Here is a 17,464-nt window from a genome sequence, read left to right on the forward strand (position 1 = left end):
ATTTCTATTTTTGTTGGTCTTTAGTACTTTCCTTCTGGTTTGTTAAAAATTTTTTTTGGGAGATGTCTTATTCTCCTTTTTGTAAATTCTTCTCCTGCTAATGAAGTCTCTTCTTTTGCTACTAAAAAAAAGAAACCTCAAGACACCTCAAGACGTCAGTTTCCTTCGCACAATACATCTATCATCCTCAAAAGACAGAAAAATTCATCCTTCTTCAGCATGACAAAAGACACATGCGTACCTGTAAATTCCAAGATGCGGAACATCGAAAGATTAAGATGATTCAGGTTGAACGCCTTCCTTTCAACTTTGAAGGTAGAATGACCTCCCATTACACTCGTCTGCAATATCATTGAACGAGCCACAACTTAGTACAAAAATGGAGTGATTGGCGATGGATATAGATGGTAGAGCAATGGGAAATCATTGAAAAGAGGTTTCTAGGGGTAGGGGTTTAGAATAAGGGCAGAGAAGGCTGGTATTTTCGGATGCTCAAAGGAAGGAGACGATAGGAGAGAGCATTCTATCTCTCTCTCTCTCCATATATATATATATTTATAAATTTATATATAAACTGCAGCTGTGTATCAACAAAAGCCCTTAACACAATTTGCCCACAAGTTTCAGTCTACTCGTGCAAAACAATTAACTTTAACCCCAATTTCTCAAGAACTATCTTCAATTCACCTTTTTCCTTGAATATCATCCAGAAATTGAACAATTCATTTAGAAAATTGAAGGATCCCTCAAATGTGGCCCAAACTCAAACAGTCAACCTTTCTATTAAACAACTTCACAAAGCTGCAGGTTTTGTAGGAAAATATCAAAATAAAATGGCTGGAAGCTAATATGCTCGGTTTTGGAAGTTGCATAGCAGTGAAGTTTTTCCCACATGTGTGTCGCTGGCGCATGAGGCGTGAGTCACTGGTGGCTACTTTCTGATGAGGAAATTTGGCACAGTGGTAGATCAGAGGGTGGCAAGTTCAGTGGTAGTGGTGGACCAGTGGTGCAATGAAAAGAAAAAAAATACAAAGGTAGCTATGGTTTTTGGAAGGCTGATGGCTGCAAAGTTTTCTGATGGCATGTAGGACTGCACATATGGTCGGACAGTGATCTATTTTTGGGGAAGGGCTATTCCTCAATCTTTGGTTCTAGTAGTGGCGGAGGTGTCTTGAGAATCTTACGGCAATGTGGGGCTTGAATATGAGTGGCAAGACTGTAATTTTGGATGGAAGTTGCAGGTGGTTTTTTTTTTTCCCTGACTGAAATTTTATAGCAGAGAAGATTTCTAAAAGGGCTGAAATTAGGATTGCTAATTGATTACATGGTCGGTTTTGAGATGAGAGATAGACAGAGAGGGAGGCTGATGACTGGAGAGAATAAGAGATGTAAGAAGAGAAGTTTTGGTTCAAGAATCCTGCTGGAATTTTATTGCTGCATAGGAAAAAATGAAAAGCTCGAATTGAGCATAGAAAAGAGGAAGAAGAAAAATGAAGTGATAGGGGAAATGAGGAATTTAGGCTCTTATGCCGAAGATGCAGAATTGCATAAAGGAATTATAACCAAGAAGAAAATTTCGGAGAAAAAGAGTAAAGAAGAGAAGAAGACGATGAAAAAGAAGAAGAAGAAGAAAGGGATAAGGAAGAGGAGGAAGGAAAGGAGATACAAGAAGGGAAAAAAACATTAACATTCACTTCAATTACAAATTAAAAAATAACTAAAATCTTACATGCTTTCTATCATGAGCAATGCTTGTTCAAGGCATTATATGCTTGCTTGTGACCATTTGTCTTGTGTAGGGGTGTGCAATTGGCCAGTTTAGCCAATTGGGTCGATTAACCAAATTAACCGAAAAAAATTCAGTTAACTATTCATCATAACCGAACCGACCGAATTACCCTTCTTACCCGACCGTTACCCGACTGAATCGAATTTTTGGTTAATTCGGTTAACCAAATTTAACCGAACCAAATTGCAATTAATGTTGGAGAAAAAAATTATGATTGTATGTTTTCAAAATTCAACATGATAATTTTCAAAAATCATTTCTATTACATCCATGTTATCTTTTTATAAAATTTATTTTTACTTTTATTATATCAATCAATTATTAATACATGCTAAACACTCAAGATACTAAGATGTAACTCATGTAAGTCTTTAACATTTAATAAAATCAACCAAAATTCACTCAAATTCAAATTCTCCTGCATATAAATCGTCAAACACTCAAATTCACTTTGAAAAAAATTTACTGAGTTGCTAGTTTATCATCTTCTTGACTTTGAGCATATAAATATAAATTATTTAATAAATCCATATTCCTAGTTCAAGCATTGTCAACATAAATCCATAAAATTCTCTTGACTCTTGCGGGTCTAGAGTCCATAGTCCATATTGTGCTCAACTCTCGAAGGCCCAAAGTCTATATTGTGCTCGACTCTCAAGAGTTCAAAGTCCCTACTATTATATTACAGATCAAACATGAAATTTAAAATGTTTATACAAATTAAAACAAAAAACAACATGAATTCTAAATTGTTTCTGAAAAATTAAAACAAAAGCTGGAAGAAAAATTGAAATGGCTTCAGACATCAGCTACCACTTCATGGCTTCTTATCTCACAAACTCCCACTCCTCAGCTCCTGTGCTATAAATATATGAAAATGACAAACCATTAAAATTCCAAGTTTTCAACAATAAACCACAATAATAAATTATATTATGTCAATAATGATAATTGATAGCATGTAATTTCTATGACAAAACTCTTACTTAAGCATAATCTCAATGTGAAACTAACCCTTTGTCTTTCTTTGATTATTCACCAATTGTGGACTCCAATGCAACCTTGACAACTCTAAAAAATTGTATAGAAGCACTTGTATGCTATAATAACTAATCATTCAATGAACAAATGAAAATTTTTGACAATATATATATATATATATATATATTTATATGTATATAAATATAATATTACCTTTTTCTAGATTTCCAAGGTCATTTAAGTCTTCTTCAACCTTTATTGGACTAGATGAACCCCAGATCCAATCTTGCGTGCATATAAGAACTTGCAGAATTTTAGGAGTCAAAGAACTCCTAAAGGCATCAAGAACACGCCCCCCGGTGCTGAAAGCAGACTCTGAAGCAACTATGGAGATAAGTACTGCTAAGATGTCATGAGCCATATGTGAAAGGACGGGAAACCTTGTACTATTTACCTTCCACCACTCCAAAATATCAAAGCCCTCCACGTCCTTTTCACAATCCTTCCCTAAATACCTATCAAAGTCTGATGTGTTATCTCCATCTCCAATTTGAGTCTTGAACTTTTAATACAAAACTTTGAACTTTTGTTGTGCTTCCCCTTGACCAGTGGAGCTTGAAGTTTCACTTCTGTTTGATTCTTCATTTTTAGATTGTGACAACTTCTTATACTCAACAAACAATTCAAATGTGGTATCCTTAACCTTTTTCCCCATCAATAAACCTTTGTCACCTTCATACATCATAGAAAGAGCATGTTGCACAAATTTCAAGGGTCAAGAATGGATGCAACAAAAATTAACCTATTCATTTTATAAATGTTTCCCCAGTACTTGTTGTATTTTTCCTTCATTTTTGTACTCATTAAACTCAACTCCAAGTCATCATTGCTTTCCCACTCTTTTAGAAGACAATCAATCCCACTAATTTCATAAAAAAATGTATTATTGTAACATACAAAGAACTTGAAACTCGTAAAGTGAGGTCATAGAAGTGTTCCAAAAACATGACAAACTTTCAAACTTTTTCCCAATCAAATCTACTTGGTGTGCTCTAGCCTCAAGCTCAGTTCTAAAAAATGGATCTTCATCCCTAAACCTATCAAAAGCTATTTCATATCTTTGAGCTGTGTCTAGCATCATATAAGTAGAATTCCATAGAGTGCTAACATCTAGGCATAACATCTTTTTGCATTCTACTTTTTCTATTTTCACAATGCTTGAAATTTTTCGACCTAGCTGGTGAATGCCTAACATATTTGACTGCATCCCTAACATGAGCAACTGAATCCCCCATTTCTTTCAAACCATCTTGCACAACTAGGTTAATTACATGTGCAATGCATCTCATGTGAATGAATTTTCCCCCTAGAATGTCTTTTCTCCAATTTTGATTTTTTATTTATTTATGTAGGCTACTGTACCATCATTTGAACTTGCATTATCTACTGTCAAAGTAAACACATTGTCAACTCCCCAGTCAAGCAAACACCTTTCAATAGCCATACCTATCTCCTTGCCTCTATGACTAGAAATTGGATGAAAGTTAAGGGGTTTTTTGTTTAATTTCTAGTCATCATCTATGAAGTGTGCGGTCAAACACATATAATTCATCTTTTGCAAGGAAGTCCATGTGTTAGTTGTGAAACTAACCCTTTGAGAGGAGGATTTCAAAATTTTTTTCAACTTTAACCCCTTTTCCATGTAAAGGTCATAACATTCCCTAGAAATTATCCATCTTGATGGAATTTGAAAACGAGGGCATGTTACTTTCATATGATGTTTGAACTCCATATTCTCTGCAAATTTAAATGGCAATTCATCAGCAATAACCATATAAGATAATGCCTTTCGAATTGCTTCTTGGTCAAACTTCCAATTTGTAAGAGTTGCCTCTGAGCCCTCTGCATTTTTTGAGGCTAGTTGATAATTTAGTTGTCTGTTTTTTTTCTTCAAAATATGGATTTTGTGGACATCTAACCATATGATATCTAAGTGTGCACGTACCATTCTTTTTAGGATCAACACAGTAATCAATATGACAATAATGACACTTACCCTTAGTTTCTCCGGACTCGGTCACAAATTTAGTGAAGTGATCCCACACTTCAAATCTTGGTCTCATTCACTTCCTCATTTTTTGATTAGATTCAGTGGGATGATTAGTATCACTATCACTTGTCATGCTTGGATTTGAAGGTTGATGTTGGGAAGCCTCTTGTGTAGTTTTTGCATCCTCTAACACCTCCACCTCCATAGGCAAGTCATTACTCATTTTTCCTTTGATATAATATCTGGAAAAAAAAAAAAGAAAAAAAGTAAAGCGCAATCATAAATAAGAACTCTCAAATGGGTTAAAACAAAATCAAATTCAAATTGACTTAGCTGCACTAAGTCTAATGAAAAAGAAGAGTGCTAAGTACAATCACTATGGATGCTAATTCATACAAAACCTTGATTGCATATAAAGCCTTGTAAGTCCTTTAAGTTCACAGTAGATTGTTTACCTCAATAAGAATAATAATTTATACAAAAACCTTGATTGTAGTTGGTATTTTCCGGTTTTTGCAAACACTTAGTAAGAGAAAAATGATATGGAGAACAAAGCAAATGAGAATAAAAAATTTATGGGACAATAAGACAAAGACATCCAAAGTCTAGATGCTAACCTCCACTTCGTACAAAGGTTAAAAAGGATCTAACAAATTAAGAAGCAAAGAAAGCTCTTTTGCACCCCATATCATTGTGGTGCGAGCAAAAGTGAAAACCTAATAAAAACAATCCTTATAAGAAGGAATTTAGCGCAAAAAACAATATTCTCCAACCCAAAAATTAAGTCAAAAAATGAATCCAAGAGGACCAAGAGCCACTCCTTATACTCAATATAGAGAAAGAAAATGGGTGAAATCCATGATATGAATCTCCACTAGTTTTCATGAGAAACTCTATCCCAAGATTATCATCCCAAATATTCTCTTACAAGCCAAGTTAACTCTAGATCTTGATTTCAAAAATTCTAAAAAGATTAACTTCCTAATGGGAAAGATTGTAGCCACTTTTGTGCAAGGATGGATGCTAAATTCTTGAGACAGCTCCCTTGAACTCAATTATAACTACACATGAGGGGAAGATTTAAAACAAACCCTTGATGTATTGGAAATTTTTTAGATTATCACAATTCACAGTGCTCTTCTTTGTCATTAGACTTAGTGCAGCTACTAAACAACAACCAGTGTTCACACAAATCACACATAATTCAAAACACTACTAAAGTATACTTGAAACTTTTCATCCAACTAGGATAACAAATATTAAAGCAGCTTGAAACAAAAATCAGCACAAGATTCAAAAATCACAACTACCAGTTCTTAGGTTATCCATATGCGACAAAGATTAATTATACAGAATGCAGAAATGGCATAAATCTCAAATCTAATGACTTGTAACAACTCGAAACTCCGAGTCTGAGAGGCGCTCAGGTGACGGCCATAACAAGGGCTAGGGCAACGGTCACGAGCTCACGGCTAGGGCTAGGGCAACAACATGGTGATTGGCGACGACGAGGGGCCAAGGGCGAGGCGACTCAAACTCTCGAAGTTTCTACTCTCAATATCGAAGCCAATTAGTCGAACGGTGAGATGGAAGTTTGGATTTGGAGTAGGGGTGAGTAGTGAGCACAATGGATTGACAGAGTGGTTGCTGAAGTTGGATTTGAAGGGCCGGAGGTTGGCTGGTTGGTGTGGTCGTTGACTTGCTGGAGGGCGGAAGCTGGTTGGTCAGCGATCGCGTGGATGCTAGCCAGAGCTGGATGGTTGGATGCTAGAGGGTGGAGGGCCTGGACTCTGATGGCTCGAAGTCTCGATTCTCGAAGACTCGATGGAGTGATGAACGTTGGACGGCTGGATTGGAGTTTGGTGGGTGGAAACCTGGAGGCTGGACTACAGGAGGATGGACTACTGGAGGTTGGAAGCCTAGAACTTGGAAATTTGGAATGGCCAAATGGGAAGTTGGGAACCCTGATTCCCCAAGGCAAAGTGTGGAACATTGGAACTGGTATCGTGGATTTTGAATGTGGATTGTTGTTTGTGGAACTGGAATGAGCAAGAGTGGAGTGCCGACTATCGAGTGTGGGCTGTGGAGTGGGTAGGTTGGTAACTTGGGTTAAGTTAACTGGGTTATCGGTTAAACACTTAAACTTAAACTGTTAAAATGTTTAACTTAACAATAAAGTATATAATTTATATTTAATTATTAATTAGTTATATAAATTGGTTAAATTGGTTAATTGAAATTACATTTCTCCATCACAAACTGAAAACCAAATAACCTATTTTACCCAAATATAAAACCAAACCGAATCAACCAAATTTAGTCAGTTATTTCAATTAATTCGGTTTTCACCGAATTATGCACACCCCTAGTCTTGTGTGCATGGGATGAGTTATCATCATGTAAATACTAGTATAGGTTTTTAAATGAAAGTGTGTCAATGCCTTTGTGTCTAATGGGAGTACGACTCCTAGGACATTTTGATGTTTCCTAGTGCCAAAGCTAAAGTAGCATATAAAGATCTTTAGATGAGGATGAGCATCCATCATTCTTGTAAAACTCACTAGCTTCTGTAAACATATTTAATCTACTTACCTCCCTCCTTAAACACACGTTGCCTACAAAGGTGGTGTTAATGAATTACGTTGCTTTAGTGTTTACCGCATGCTTGTCATTTGCTTCCATGAATTGCTTACTACTTCCGCTTACTTTCCATTCAATTGATGTGAGAGTCTTGTGGTAAACTGTGGTATACTTCAGCTGACTAGTTAAATAGGAGTGCTTTAGTTAGTGTTGCATGGCCCTGCACAAGATGTGAAGTGTTTGGTGCATGATAGTTGGTATCAGAGCTTGGTTAATTGCTATGTGAATTCAATTGCTTCATATAGTGGGATTGTGTGAAGCTTCAATAGAAGACTATGCAACCAATATCGAGAGAATTGAGGCACTAGAGGTGCAGGCTTAGACAACCAATAACATGTCCATGGACATGTTTGAATTTGTTGACAAATTGATGCATTGAAGGGATCACAAAAACATCAATAGGTTGCTATGGTGGAGATGTGAGAGGACCTCCATGCGATAGTAGAAACTTTACAAGCCCAGATGGCTGATCTGAATGCAAAGATGAGCTTGATGGCTACTATTATAGGAAATTCCGGCACTACTGAAATGGAGTATGGAAGAACAAATGTGCCAAAACCTAGAACATATGGGGCTGCCTATGATGCTAAGGAGTTGGAGAACTTATTTGACATGGAGCAATACTTTTGTGCAATGAGGATTGACTTAGAGCAGGAGAAAGTATCCATGGCAACAATGTATTTGAGAGGTGACACTAAGCTGTGGTGGTGTACCAAGTATGATGAGATAGAAAATGGACATTGTATAATGATTGTTGGGCAGACTTGAAGAGAGCTCAACGCCCAATTCTTTCTTGAGAATGTTGAATACAATGTTCAATGTAAGTTGTAATAACTTAAGCACATTGATACAATCAAGGAGTATGTCAAACAATTCTTTGCTTTGATGTTAGATACCTAGGACATGTTAGAGAAGGAAAAGTTGTTTTATTTTCTTGAGGGATCGAAACTATGGGCAATGGCAGAACTTCACTGACAAAAAGTTTTAGACTTGTTTGCTGCACAAGCTGCTGTGAAACACTTGACTAACTGCACTTGCGAGGGTTCCACAATGTTCAAAGAGAGTGGCATGGGTGGAAACAACGGAAAGTCTTTTAAGAAAGTCAAACTCAAAAATGGGAAAGCTGACACCAAGACATCAACTTCAAAGGAAGTTTTGTCTTCTCAATCATTTAACATGCCCAGTGGTGAGGGTAAGATGACATGCTTCTTATGTCAAGGCCCTCATAAAGTTGCTAAATGCCCTTATAAGTCTTACAAGCTTCCATTGTAGAGGGGGCACTGCAAGATGATGAGGATGAGAAAATCTTGAGGATGGGTGCAATGTGGTTACTCAATGCATTGGAGAGGTAGACGAAAGAATCAAAAATTATCCAAGCTAAAGGGTTGATGTATGTGGATCTAAGGATCAACAAGAGCATATGTGCTATAGTTGATATTGGAGCTACCCATAACTTTGTCTCATAGGAAGAAGTGCAAATACTCAATTTGAACTTAGAGGATTCAGGACATATGAAAACGGTTAACTTTGTAGCTCAGCCTACTTTGGGAGTAGCCAAGCAAGTCATTATGAAGTTTGAACAATGGGCGAGACATGCGAATTTCACAGTAGTGTCGATGGATGATTTCCAAGTGATACTTGGAATAGAATTCTTAAGGGAGTCTAAGTTAGTATTGATGTCATTTTCTAGTTCCCTTTGTTTGCTGGGTGACCACCCTTGCTTGGTGCAAGTCATTGCGAAGAAAGGGGACGATAAGAAGTTCCTCTCAGCCATGCAACTCAAGAAGGGTTTGAGAAGGGGTGAACAGACATGCCGCACTGGTGGTAGAGTGGGTGCTTACTACTATCCAAGTTGTGCTGGATGAGTATAAAGTTGTGATGCTAGATAAACTACCTTATAACTTACCACCACGACCAGATGTGGAGCATGAAATCCAGTTGTTACCATGGATGAAGCTACTCACTAAAGGGCCATATTGGATAGTGTCTCCAAAGTTAGTAGATTTAATAAAGCAACTTGATTAGTTAGTGGAATTGAGTTATATACATCATTCCAAAACATCGTTTAGAGCACCGCTATTGTTTCGGAGGAAACATAATGGGAGCATGCAGATGTGTGTGGACTATTGTGCGCTCAATACGGTGACTATGTGCAAAAAGTATCCCATTCCGTTGATTATTGATTTGTTTGATTAGCCAAATCCTGCCAAGTACTTCACCAAACTTGACTTGTGGTTAGGCTGCTATTAGGTAAGGATAGTAGATGGTGATGAGTCGAAGACTACTTGTCTGACACGGTATAGGGTATATGAATTTCTTGGTGATGCCTTTCGAGTCAACAAATGTGCCAGTGACATTTTGCACCTTGATGAACTAGGTATTTCATGAGTACCCATGGTATAGTTAGATGACACTGTTGTATACAGTTCTACTTTTAAGTAACATAAAGAGTATCTGTAGAAGGTGTTCAATAGACTAAAGGAGAACAACCTTTTATGTGAAGAGAGAAGTGCTCTTTCGCTCAGTGGAGCATCAAATTCCTTAAAGAAGGAGCTATTCAAGATTGGAAGATCCCAACAACAATGAAGGAGCTATGTGCCTTTCTTGGACTTGCCAACTATTATTGAGAGTTTGTGGAGGGGTACGCAAGGAGAACTGCCCCTTAACAGAACTATTGAAGAACGGTCATAGGTAGAACTGGATAGAGAAGTGCCAAGGAGCCTTTGACAACTTGAAGGGTGCCAATGTGCAAGATTCAATGCTTGCTTTTTTGGACATCATGAAACCCATTGATGATGGGGATCGACATGCACTTCGAGTATCTTTCACGGATATTGTGACATGTGGACGACCATCCAAGGTCCATCATTGGATGTGAACTTTATTTACAACAAGTGAAGCTTCTCTTGGAAGCTAGTTTGGAAAGAGAATGACAACTTGCAAGTTAAAGAGTCTTGGTTTTTCAAAAAGTATTTATTTAGTTTTAAGTTCCTAGGCACCTATTTCCTATGACAAACTATTTCCTAGGAACCTCATTACCTTTGTTTTAAATGTTTTATTTTACTTTTTTATTTTCTTGCCATGTGCAAGTCATGCGCATGCTCATGTAAGTCTATAATATACCATTACTTGTATTGTAAAAGGGATCTTTGCATTTTCAATTGAAAAGGAAGCCTTTGCTTGAACTTGCGAATCTTGTTCCTCCCCTTGTGAGTGAGTACTGTGACGTCTCCCCGAAGATTGGGTGGTGAGAGACCACGAAAACATCAACGTCATCATCAACACTATACACCTACTCCTCTTTTATAGCTCATAGCCACAACCCCCCTCAAGTTTCATCCTTGTCTCTAGATTCCTAAAGATCAACAAGCTTGTTTGTGGTGTGATCGAGTACTCGTGTGTCTTGGGTGTTTGTCATTACGAACCTTTTGGTAAGCTCATTTCAATTCCTTGTTTGTGAGCCCCTAAAAGTACCTTGTAAGCCTTGAAACTCTACCCGAATCCTTGATTGAAAAACCTTGTTCATTCTCTTTGACTCTTCCTAGATTTTCAACATGAACATGCTTGCTAGTACTGTGCTTAGGGATATATGATTTGTATGCTAGGACTTTTGATCTAGGACTTCTAATATAACATCTTTTAAAGTGAACTTGATTACTTGAATGAAATGATCAACTAAGGGCTTTTAAACCAAATCATATACGTTTTCAAAATCTTAACAACTTGTGATCATTAGAATATGTTTGTGATGTTCATGCTTGGTTAGTTCAATTCTTCCCATAGATTGTGATATTGTGTGTGCGCTACAAAGAGGGTCAACCGTAGGACTAGGGTTACTTAGAACCGTCCTACATCATTTGAGGTACATATAGATGTATCAGACTATGCCCTTGGGGGAGTCTTGTCATAGGTGGGGCATCCTGTTACGTATGGGAACCACAAGCTTAATGAAGCGGAGTGGAAGTACATAGTTGAAGAGAAGGAGATGATAACAATGATACATTGCTTTTAGTGTGGTGGCGTTACCTAATTGGGTCAAAGTTTATGGTGAAAACAGATAACTCGACTGTTAGGCACTTCTTTACACAACCAAAGTTATTACCAAAAAAGGCTTGTTGGCAAGAATTCCTAGTGGAGTTAGATTTCTTATTTGAGCACAAGTCGGGGTGGATGAACCAAGTCGCAGATACACTAAGTAGAAAGGCTGAGCTTGTGGCCTTACAAACAATAACACACTCAACAATAAGTAAGGTTACCACAACAATGCTGGGGCACATTAAGGAGAATCTTACCAAAGATCTAGTTGCCTAAAACCTTCTAAAGCTAGTGGAAGAGGGCAAAGCGTGCCAACTCTAGTTAGAAGATGGATAGTTGATGACACCTGGTAACTGGCTCTTTATGCCTCGAGTTGGAGTCTTGAGGAAGACACTGTTGAGAGAACGCCTTGCCAGCATAACTAATAAAAGAATTCAAATTAGCTAAACTTATGCTGACCCTTATCTTCCAGTTTCTACTTTTTAGGTGGCTTCAAGAAGTTTATATCTCCTCAAAACCCTGTTGCATTACAAAGGATTGGAATAACTAAAGGTTTTTGGTCTATTATATAACTCATCGACAAGAAAATTTATTTACTTAGAAGAAGCAGCGTTACCAACATGCGAGCATATACGACATGATACATTATAGAGATGGCAAAGATTTTGGGGGAAAAAAATGCAGTAAGACACAGCTGTGCATGTTAATCAATCAATGTGATATTATGTATGTTTAGGTATGTTTTTCCTTTTGAATGAAAAGTATTGAGGTGATTTTCAAGAATCATTCATGCACATTCTACAAATAAATTCCATGTGCAAACTACGATTATACATTCATTAGCTACATTCATAGTAGAGAATAATCAACATTGAAACCTGGATCCAAGGGAAGGGGGAAGAAAAGAAAAAAGATAAGGAACATAGAGAAACAATCGGGCAGATAGCCAAGAGGCTCTGTTCTTTCTCACATAGCTGATGATAGCCGAGAGGCTTTGATTTGTCTCACATAGCTAATGGTAGGCAATGGCTTATCAAGAAATTTTAATAAATAAACAAAAAGCAGCTAATGGCTGGATTTTTTTTTTTTCTTTTTGAGGGGGGAGGCGGGGGGGGGGGGGGGTGTTGGAGGGTGTTGGGAGGGGAGAGGGTTGTGAGTGGAAAGGGAACGAGGGAGGGAGGGAGGGAAAAAAGAGAAGCCCAACATAGTAGTTGGCTTGAACTGAAGAAGGGAAGGCTTCTTCTAACAAATTCCTTTGCCTTTGGTCCGTCGCTTCTACTCTTGTTGTTGCTGGTCCAGTGGTGCAACGGAAGCTTGGGAGGCCCAATGGTGCAAGGAGCTAGGGCTCAAACTCTATCGACTACATCTCTCAACTCAATTTTTTTTTACCTCAGGTTACACCTACTGTGTTGAAGAGAGGACAAAATGCAACCATTTACGTTCAAGACACGTTCCAACCACGTATCAAATGTGTCGAAAAATGAAAACAATAAAATTAGGGGCCGTTTGGTATCACTATAAAAAATTATGAAAACAAAAATCAGAAATGAAAACCAAAAACCCAAAACATAAAGTAAAAACCAGAAACCAACAGCCTATTTGGTTATTATTTATAAAACTAAAACAAATTATAAGCTTAATTAAAAAGTGCTCATTTTCGTCTTTAAATCAAATAATATTATAAAAACATGGTTAAAATGATAAAATTGCAGAAGAATATGTATTAAAATTTTTTTTATAATAGAAATAAATTTTATTGTGCATGAAAATTAAAAAATAGTAAAAATATTTTAAATTGGCTTTATTTTCCATCATTTTTAAAATGTATGTATATTTTTATTTTAATTATATTTAAATTCATATGATCGTTTAATTTTAATTTTAATTTAAAAGTGTATAAAATGAATGATTTAATCTGAAAAAAAAAATTTATTTCTGAATATTTAAATTTCTAGCAACAGGTTGCCAAAACAACCGAAAACCATACCATAAAATCTGGTTTTCAGTTTTTTTGCGAACTGAAAACTAATAATAGAAATAGAAAAACTGTCAAGTGTCAATGTAAACAAATGCATTTTTATAATATGTTTCTTCACTGCAAAAACAGAAACAAAAAACAAAAAACAGCAACAATATCAAACGACCTCTTAATTTCCAACACGTGTTGGATGCTGACACTTGGGAGTTTAAATGAGTGTTGGTGCTTCCTAGATTATCTTAAATATGTTGCATAATTTTTTACAGAATTTTAATTTTCTCCTATTTGCCTGAAAGATGTAGACGCACGCACTCACATTTACCACTTGTTTTTGTGGTTTCAGCTAGTTGGGCTTGGTTTAGTTTTGAATGAAGTTGAAAATTCATGTGGAACTAGTAGATCCTGTTATTATTGACTACTCTATAACTATGGTCCTCGGACCCTCTCTATATTTCCTGCTCAAAATATTTTTCAGAGTAGTTTGCTTCTTAGTGACAAGCTTGTACTGTGCCTTAAATGACCCTGAAGAGAAATTGCAGGATGAGGACCTTAACATAACTGGGCCTGTGGACAACCTGCTTTCTGACTATGCAAGAAGGTTTAATGAAATTAAAACCCCTCGTAAGCTCCTATGGAAGAAAAATCTCGGTACTGTCAAGGTTTGTCACTTCAAAAATTTGTACTATGTATTCCATGGCCTTTTCTGCTCATGAATATTCATTTAAGTTTTCTCAGGGTCTCTCTGTTTAATTTTCTATTTCTAATATCCCTACCCCACTTGATAAACATGTAATTTTGTGTCATGTCCATCTGTTTTAGTTGGAGTTGCAATTTGAAGATAGATCAGTGCAGTTCACAGTGGCTCCTGTGCATGCAGCAATTATTATGCAGTTTCAAGATCAAAAAAGGTAACCTAAAAAAGTATCTTTATATATTGTTATTCTAACTCATTGTAACAACAGTTAATGTTTTTTGCTTGCAGTTGGACCTCCCAAAATCTTGCATCTGCTGTTGGGGTACCCGTGGACACACTCAACCGTAGGATAAATTTCTGGATAAGCAAGGTATATTTAGCCAACTCTCAAAAATTTTTTGGTTTTACTTTTACACTTTGTTCAGATGATTTATTTTTAAATTGAGAGAGAATCATGTTCGCTTGACGCATTCTTTTATAGTTAGACGAACCCTTATTGTGGTTGCTCATATATTGTTGAAGGATATTGTACCATAATACCATTTGTTTACTGGTTTTAGAGTTCAGCACTTGGTTCAAGTTAGCATTTGGCACCCTCTCTAGAGCAGTCAAACCATTGCCAATTTGATGATTTATATATTCTTATTTGCTTCTTTATTGCAGAGCCACATTGGCGATGGTCTTGATTTATTCACTTGCATAATATTTGCACAATTAATGGTTCAAATTTTGACTATCTTTTTATTTGCAAGGACTAGTTCAAATTATTCAAATAGGTATAAATTTTGTTCAAAATAGATTCCTTTGCAGTTTTAGTTTCTGATGCAGAAGTCTTTTCAAGCTAGAGTTTAAGGAACATTATACTAATCTTATGGCCACCATGCATCTTTGTTTTGCCCAGGGAATTGTTGCAGAATCACTTGGGGCAGATTCCAGTAACCACATATTCACCCTTGTGGATGGCATGATTGATGCTAACAAAAATGTTGCTAATGACGCAAGCTGTGAGGAGCTACTGGCAGGTGATGAGGAAAGAGAGAGATCTGTAGCCTCTGTTGAGGATCAATTACATAAAGAGATGACTGTATATGAGGTATGTTTTTACAAAGCAGAACTTTTTAAGGCTAATTATTTTGTTTATGATCAATTAAAATTTACTTTAATGGCTTTTTTCACTGTATTTTTGTGATCTAAGTTATTTTTTTACACAATTGAATAATTGAAGTTCGGCTTCTTTTTATTGGTGATCAGTTGGCAACATGTATCAAGTGCTGTCATTCTATCTTGTCAACTTTAAATTTCCTGCTGGAGGTTTATCAAAAAAAATTTCGGCTGGAGTTTGTCCGCCTCTGTGACTGATGATAGTGGACATAAAAAACAAAGGAGAATAAAATAGCAAAAACACAAACTATAAGCAGTTCATCACCAAGTGCCAATCAAATGATTCAATTGGTTTGATGATTTCCTGGTAAAGGCTCACTCTGGGTGGAGTCAGGTCAGGCTTGGAATTTCTGAGTTTGAACGTGATCCTCTTTTATCAGTTGGAGAGCACAAAAAAATTGCATCCTTCCACCACCCACCCCCCCCCCCCCCCCCAAAAAAAAAAAAAGTGTTTAAGAGCTAAAATGTAATCATTCCACCACCACCCGCAGTGCTGTTCATGTGTGCGCTGTTAGAAAAATCATATTCAGGCATATAATTTGCTGGTATCTATGTAATTGCTCCACTTTTCCTCCCAAGAAAAATTGCTGGTTATGTGAATGCTAAATGACGGTTCTGTTCCTCATTTGGATTCCTAATGGCACTTGGTTTTTCTGTGGAAATTCATCTGGCGGTGCTGACTGATTTCATTTTGGTTTAATTGTAGAAATTTATCTTGGGGATGCTTACCAATTATGGAAGCATGGCATTGAAAAAGATTCATAACACTCTCAAGGTAATATCATTTCATTGTGCTCCGTAATCATGATTAATGAGGTACCAAGACTGCTCAAATACTTAATGAAGACTACTTATTGCTGCAGATTTATTGTGTGGCGGATCCTACTTATGACAAATCACTCCAACAGCTGCAAAGCTTCTTATCAGGTCTCGTCTCAGAAGAGAAGTTGGAATTCAGAGATGGAATGTATTTTCTCAAGAAGTAATCAACTGGCAGTACAAGTGGCCACATTTGAAAGTTGGTATCACGATATGAACTGCAGTAGATCCATCTATTTGAAAACTGTGGCCATCTTGCGCTGGTGAGATTTTATTTTCAAACTTCAGGGAATCATTGTATAGTTTTTTTTTGTATAGATTAAATGCTCTAATCTTACTGAATATTCCTTAAAGTAAACTTTATTATTCTTATTTAAAAAAAAAAACTGAAATATGCAAATACAAATATATGTCCAAAGCTGATATTTGAAGCCACTATGCTCCTTTTTTTTTTTTTTTTTTTCCCACTTAGTTTGAAGCTACTATCCTATTTCAAACATTGATGCTCTCTGGGAACTTTCCTTGTGGTTGGGAATGTGCACAGGAAGAAACCAATTTCAGAGTTTCTGATTGTTATCAGCTCTAATATTTTCTCCTGTTCATATGTGAGTTCATGAAGACATTGGGATAATCCTACTTGGGATGCTCTGCTGAACATTTTCCTATTCCTGTTGCGCGTTGAAGCTGCCTCCTGTGCTTTTCCTTGCATTAGTGGGAAGCCCGTCCTTATAGATTTTCAGAAGGCTACATCCCTGCATTCTCCTAATGAGACAATACTCTTGTGGCCCGCACCATATAGAGGCCTGTGGATGGCCACTGTAAAAACAACCGTATCCATAGGAGTTCTAATGAATTGTTTTCCAATAGTTTGTTTCTGTTATTATTATTATTATTATTATTTCATGATGTTACCATCTGGAAGAAAGCATTTAGATTTTGTATTGTAATTTTATTATTAGTCTGTTAGGAAATCAAATAAATGAACCGATAAAAACAATTACTCCTGTCGCACAGTGGTTTCATCTGAAAAGTGAAAAGTCAAAAACGCAAGGGGAAAAGATGATTGTCAATGTCATGCATATCCATATCATGCACACGTCCCTACAACAGGGCGGGGACCATGCATTATTTTTTACTACGTTTGAATCCTTTCTTCTTTTCTGCAATGCCCATCTTCTTTTCTGCAATGCCTATTTTACTCTCAGCCTTTAATGCTCTCACCTATCGCATCCGCCCAAATCAAATACAACTACACGCATTTCTGCACTGTGATTTCATATTCTAAGAAATCAGAAATAAAAAACCAACACAAATACA

At 36.7% G+C, this 17,464-nt stretch overlaps 1 protein-coding gene across 6 annotated transcripts in view; it reads left to right on the forward strand.

Moving 5' to 3' along the window:
- Nucleotides 1–17,144, forward strand: part of LOC131145008 (anaphase-promoting complex subunit 2) — a 42,741-nt gene extending 25,597 nt beyond the window's left edge. For 2 of the 6 annotated variants that reach the window (XR_009133941.1, XR_009133944.1), the window contains 7 exons: nt 14,013–14,132; nt 14,293–14,381; nt 14,456–14,537; nt 15,069–15,260; nt 16,035–16,103; nt 16,192–16,410; nt 16,692–17,144. Coding sequence is in view for 2 of the 6 variants with exons in the window: in XM_058094028.1 (XP_057950011.1) it covers nt 14,013–14,132; nt 14,293–14,381; nt 14,456–14,537; nt 15,069–15,260; nt 16,035–16,103; nt 16,192–16,314 (675 nt within the window). In the remaining 4 variants the exon portion in view is untranslated. Of the gene's footprint in view, nt 1–14,012; nt 14,133–14,292; nt 14,382–14,455; nt 14,538–15,068; nt 15,261–16,034; nt 16,104–16,191 lie in introns of all 6 variants that reach the window. The other 4 variants (XM_058094028.1, XM_058094029.1, XR_009133943.1 and 1 more) reach the window with 3 other exon arrangements.
- Nucleotides 17,145–17,464: the final 320 nt, after the last annotated feature.

This window comes from Malania oleifera, chromosome 12 (assembly GCF_029873635.1).
Source record: "Malania oleifera isolate guangnan ecotype guangnan chromosome 12, ASM2987363v1, whole genome shotgun sequence".
Lineage (NCBI taxonomy): Eukaryota > Viridiplantae > Streptophyta > Magnoliopsida > Santalales > Ximeniaceae > Malania > Malania oleifera.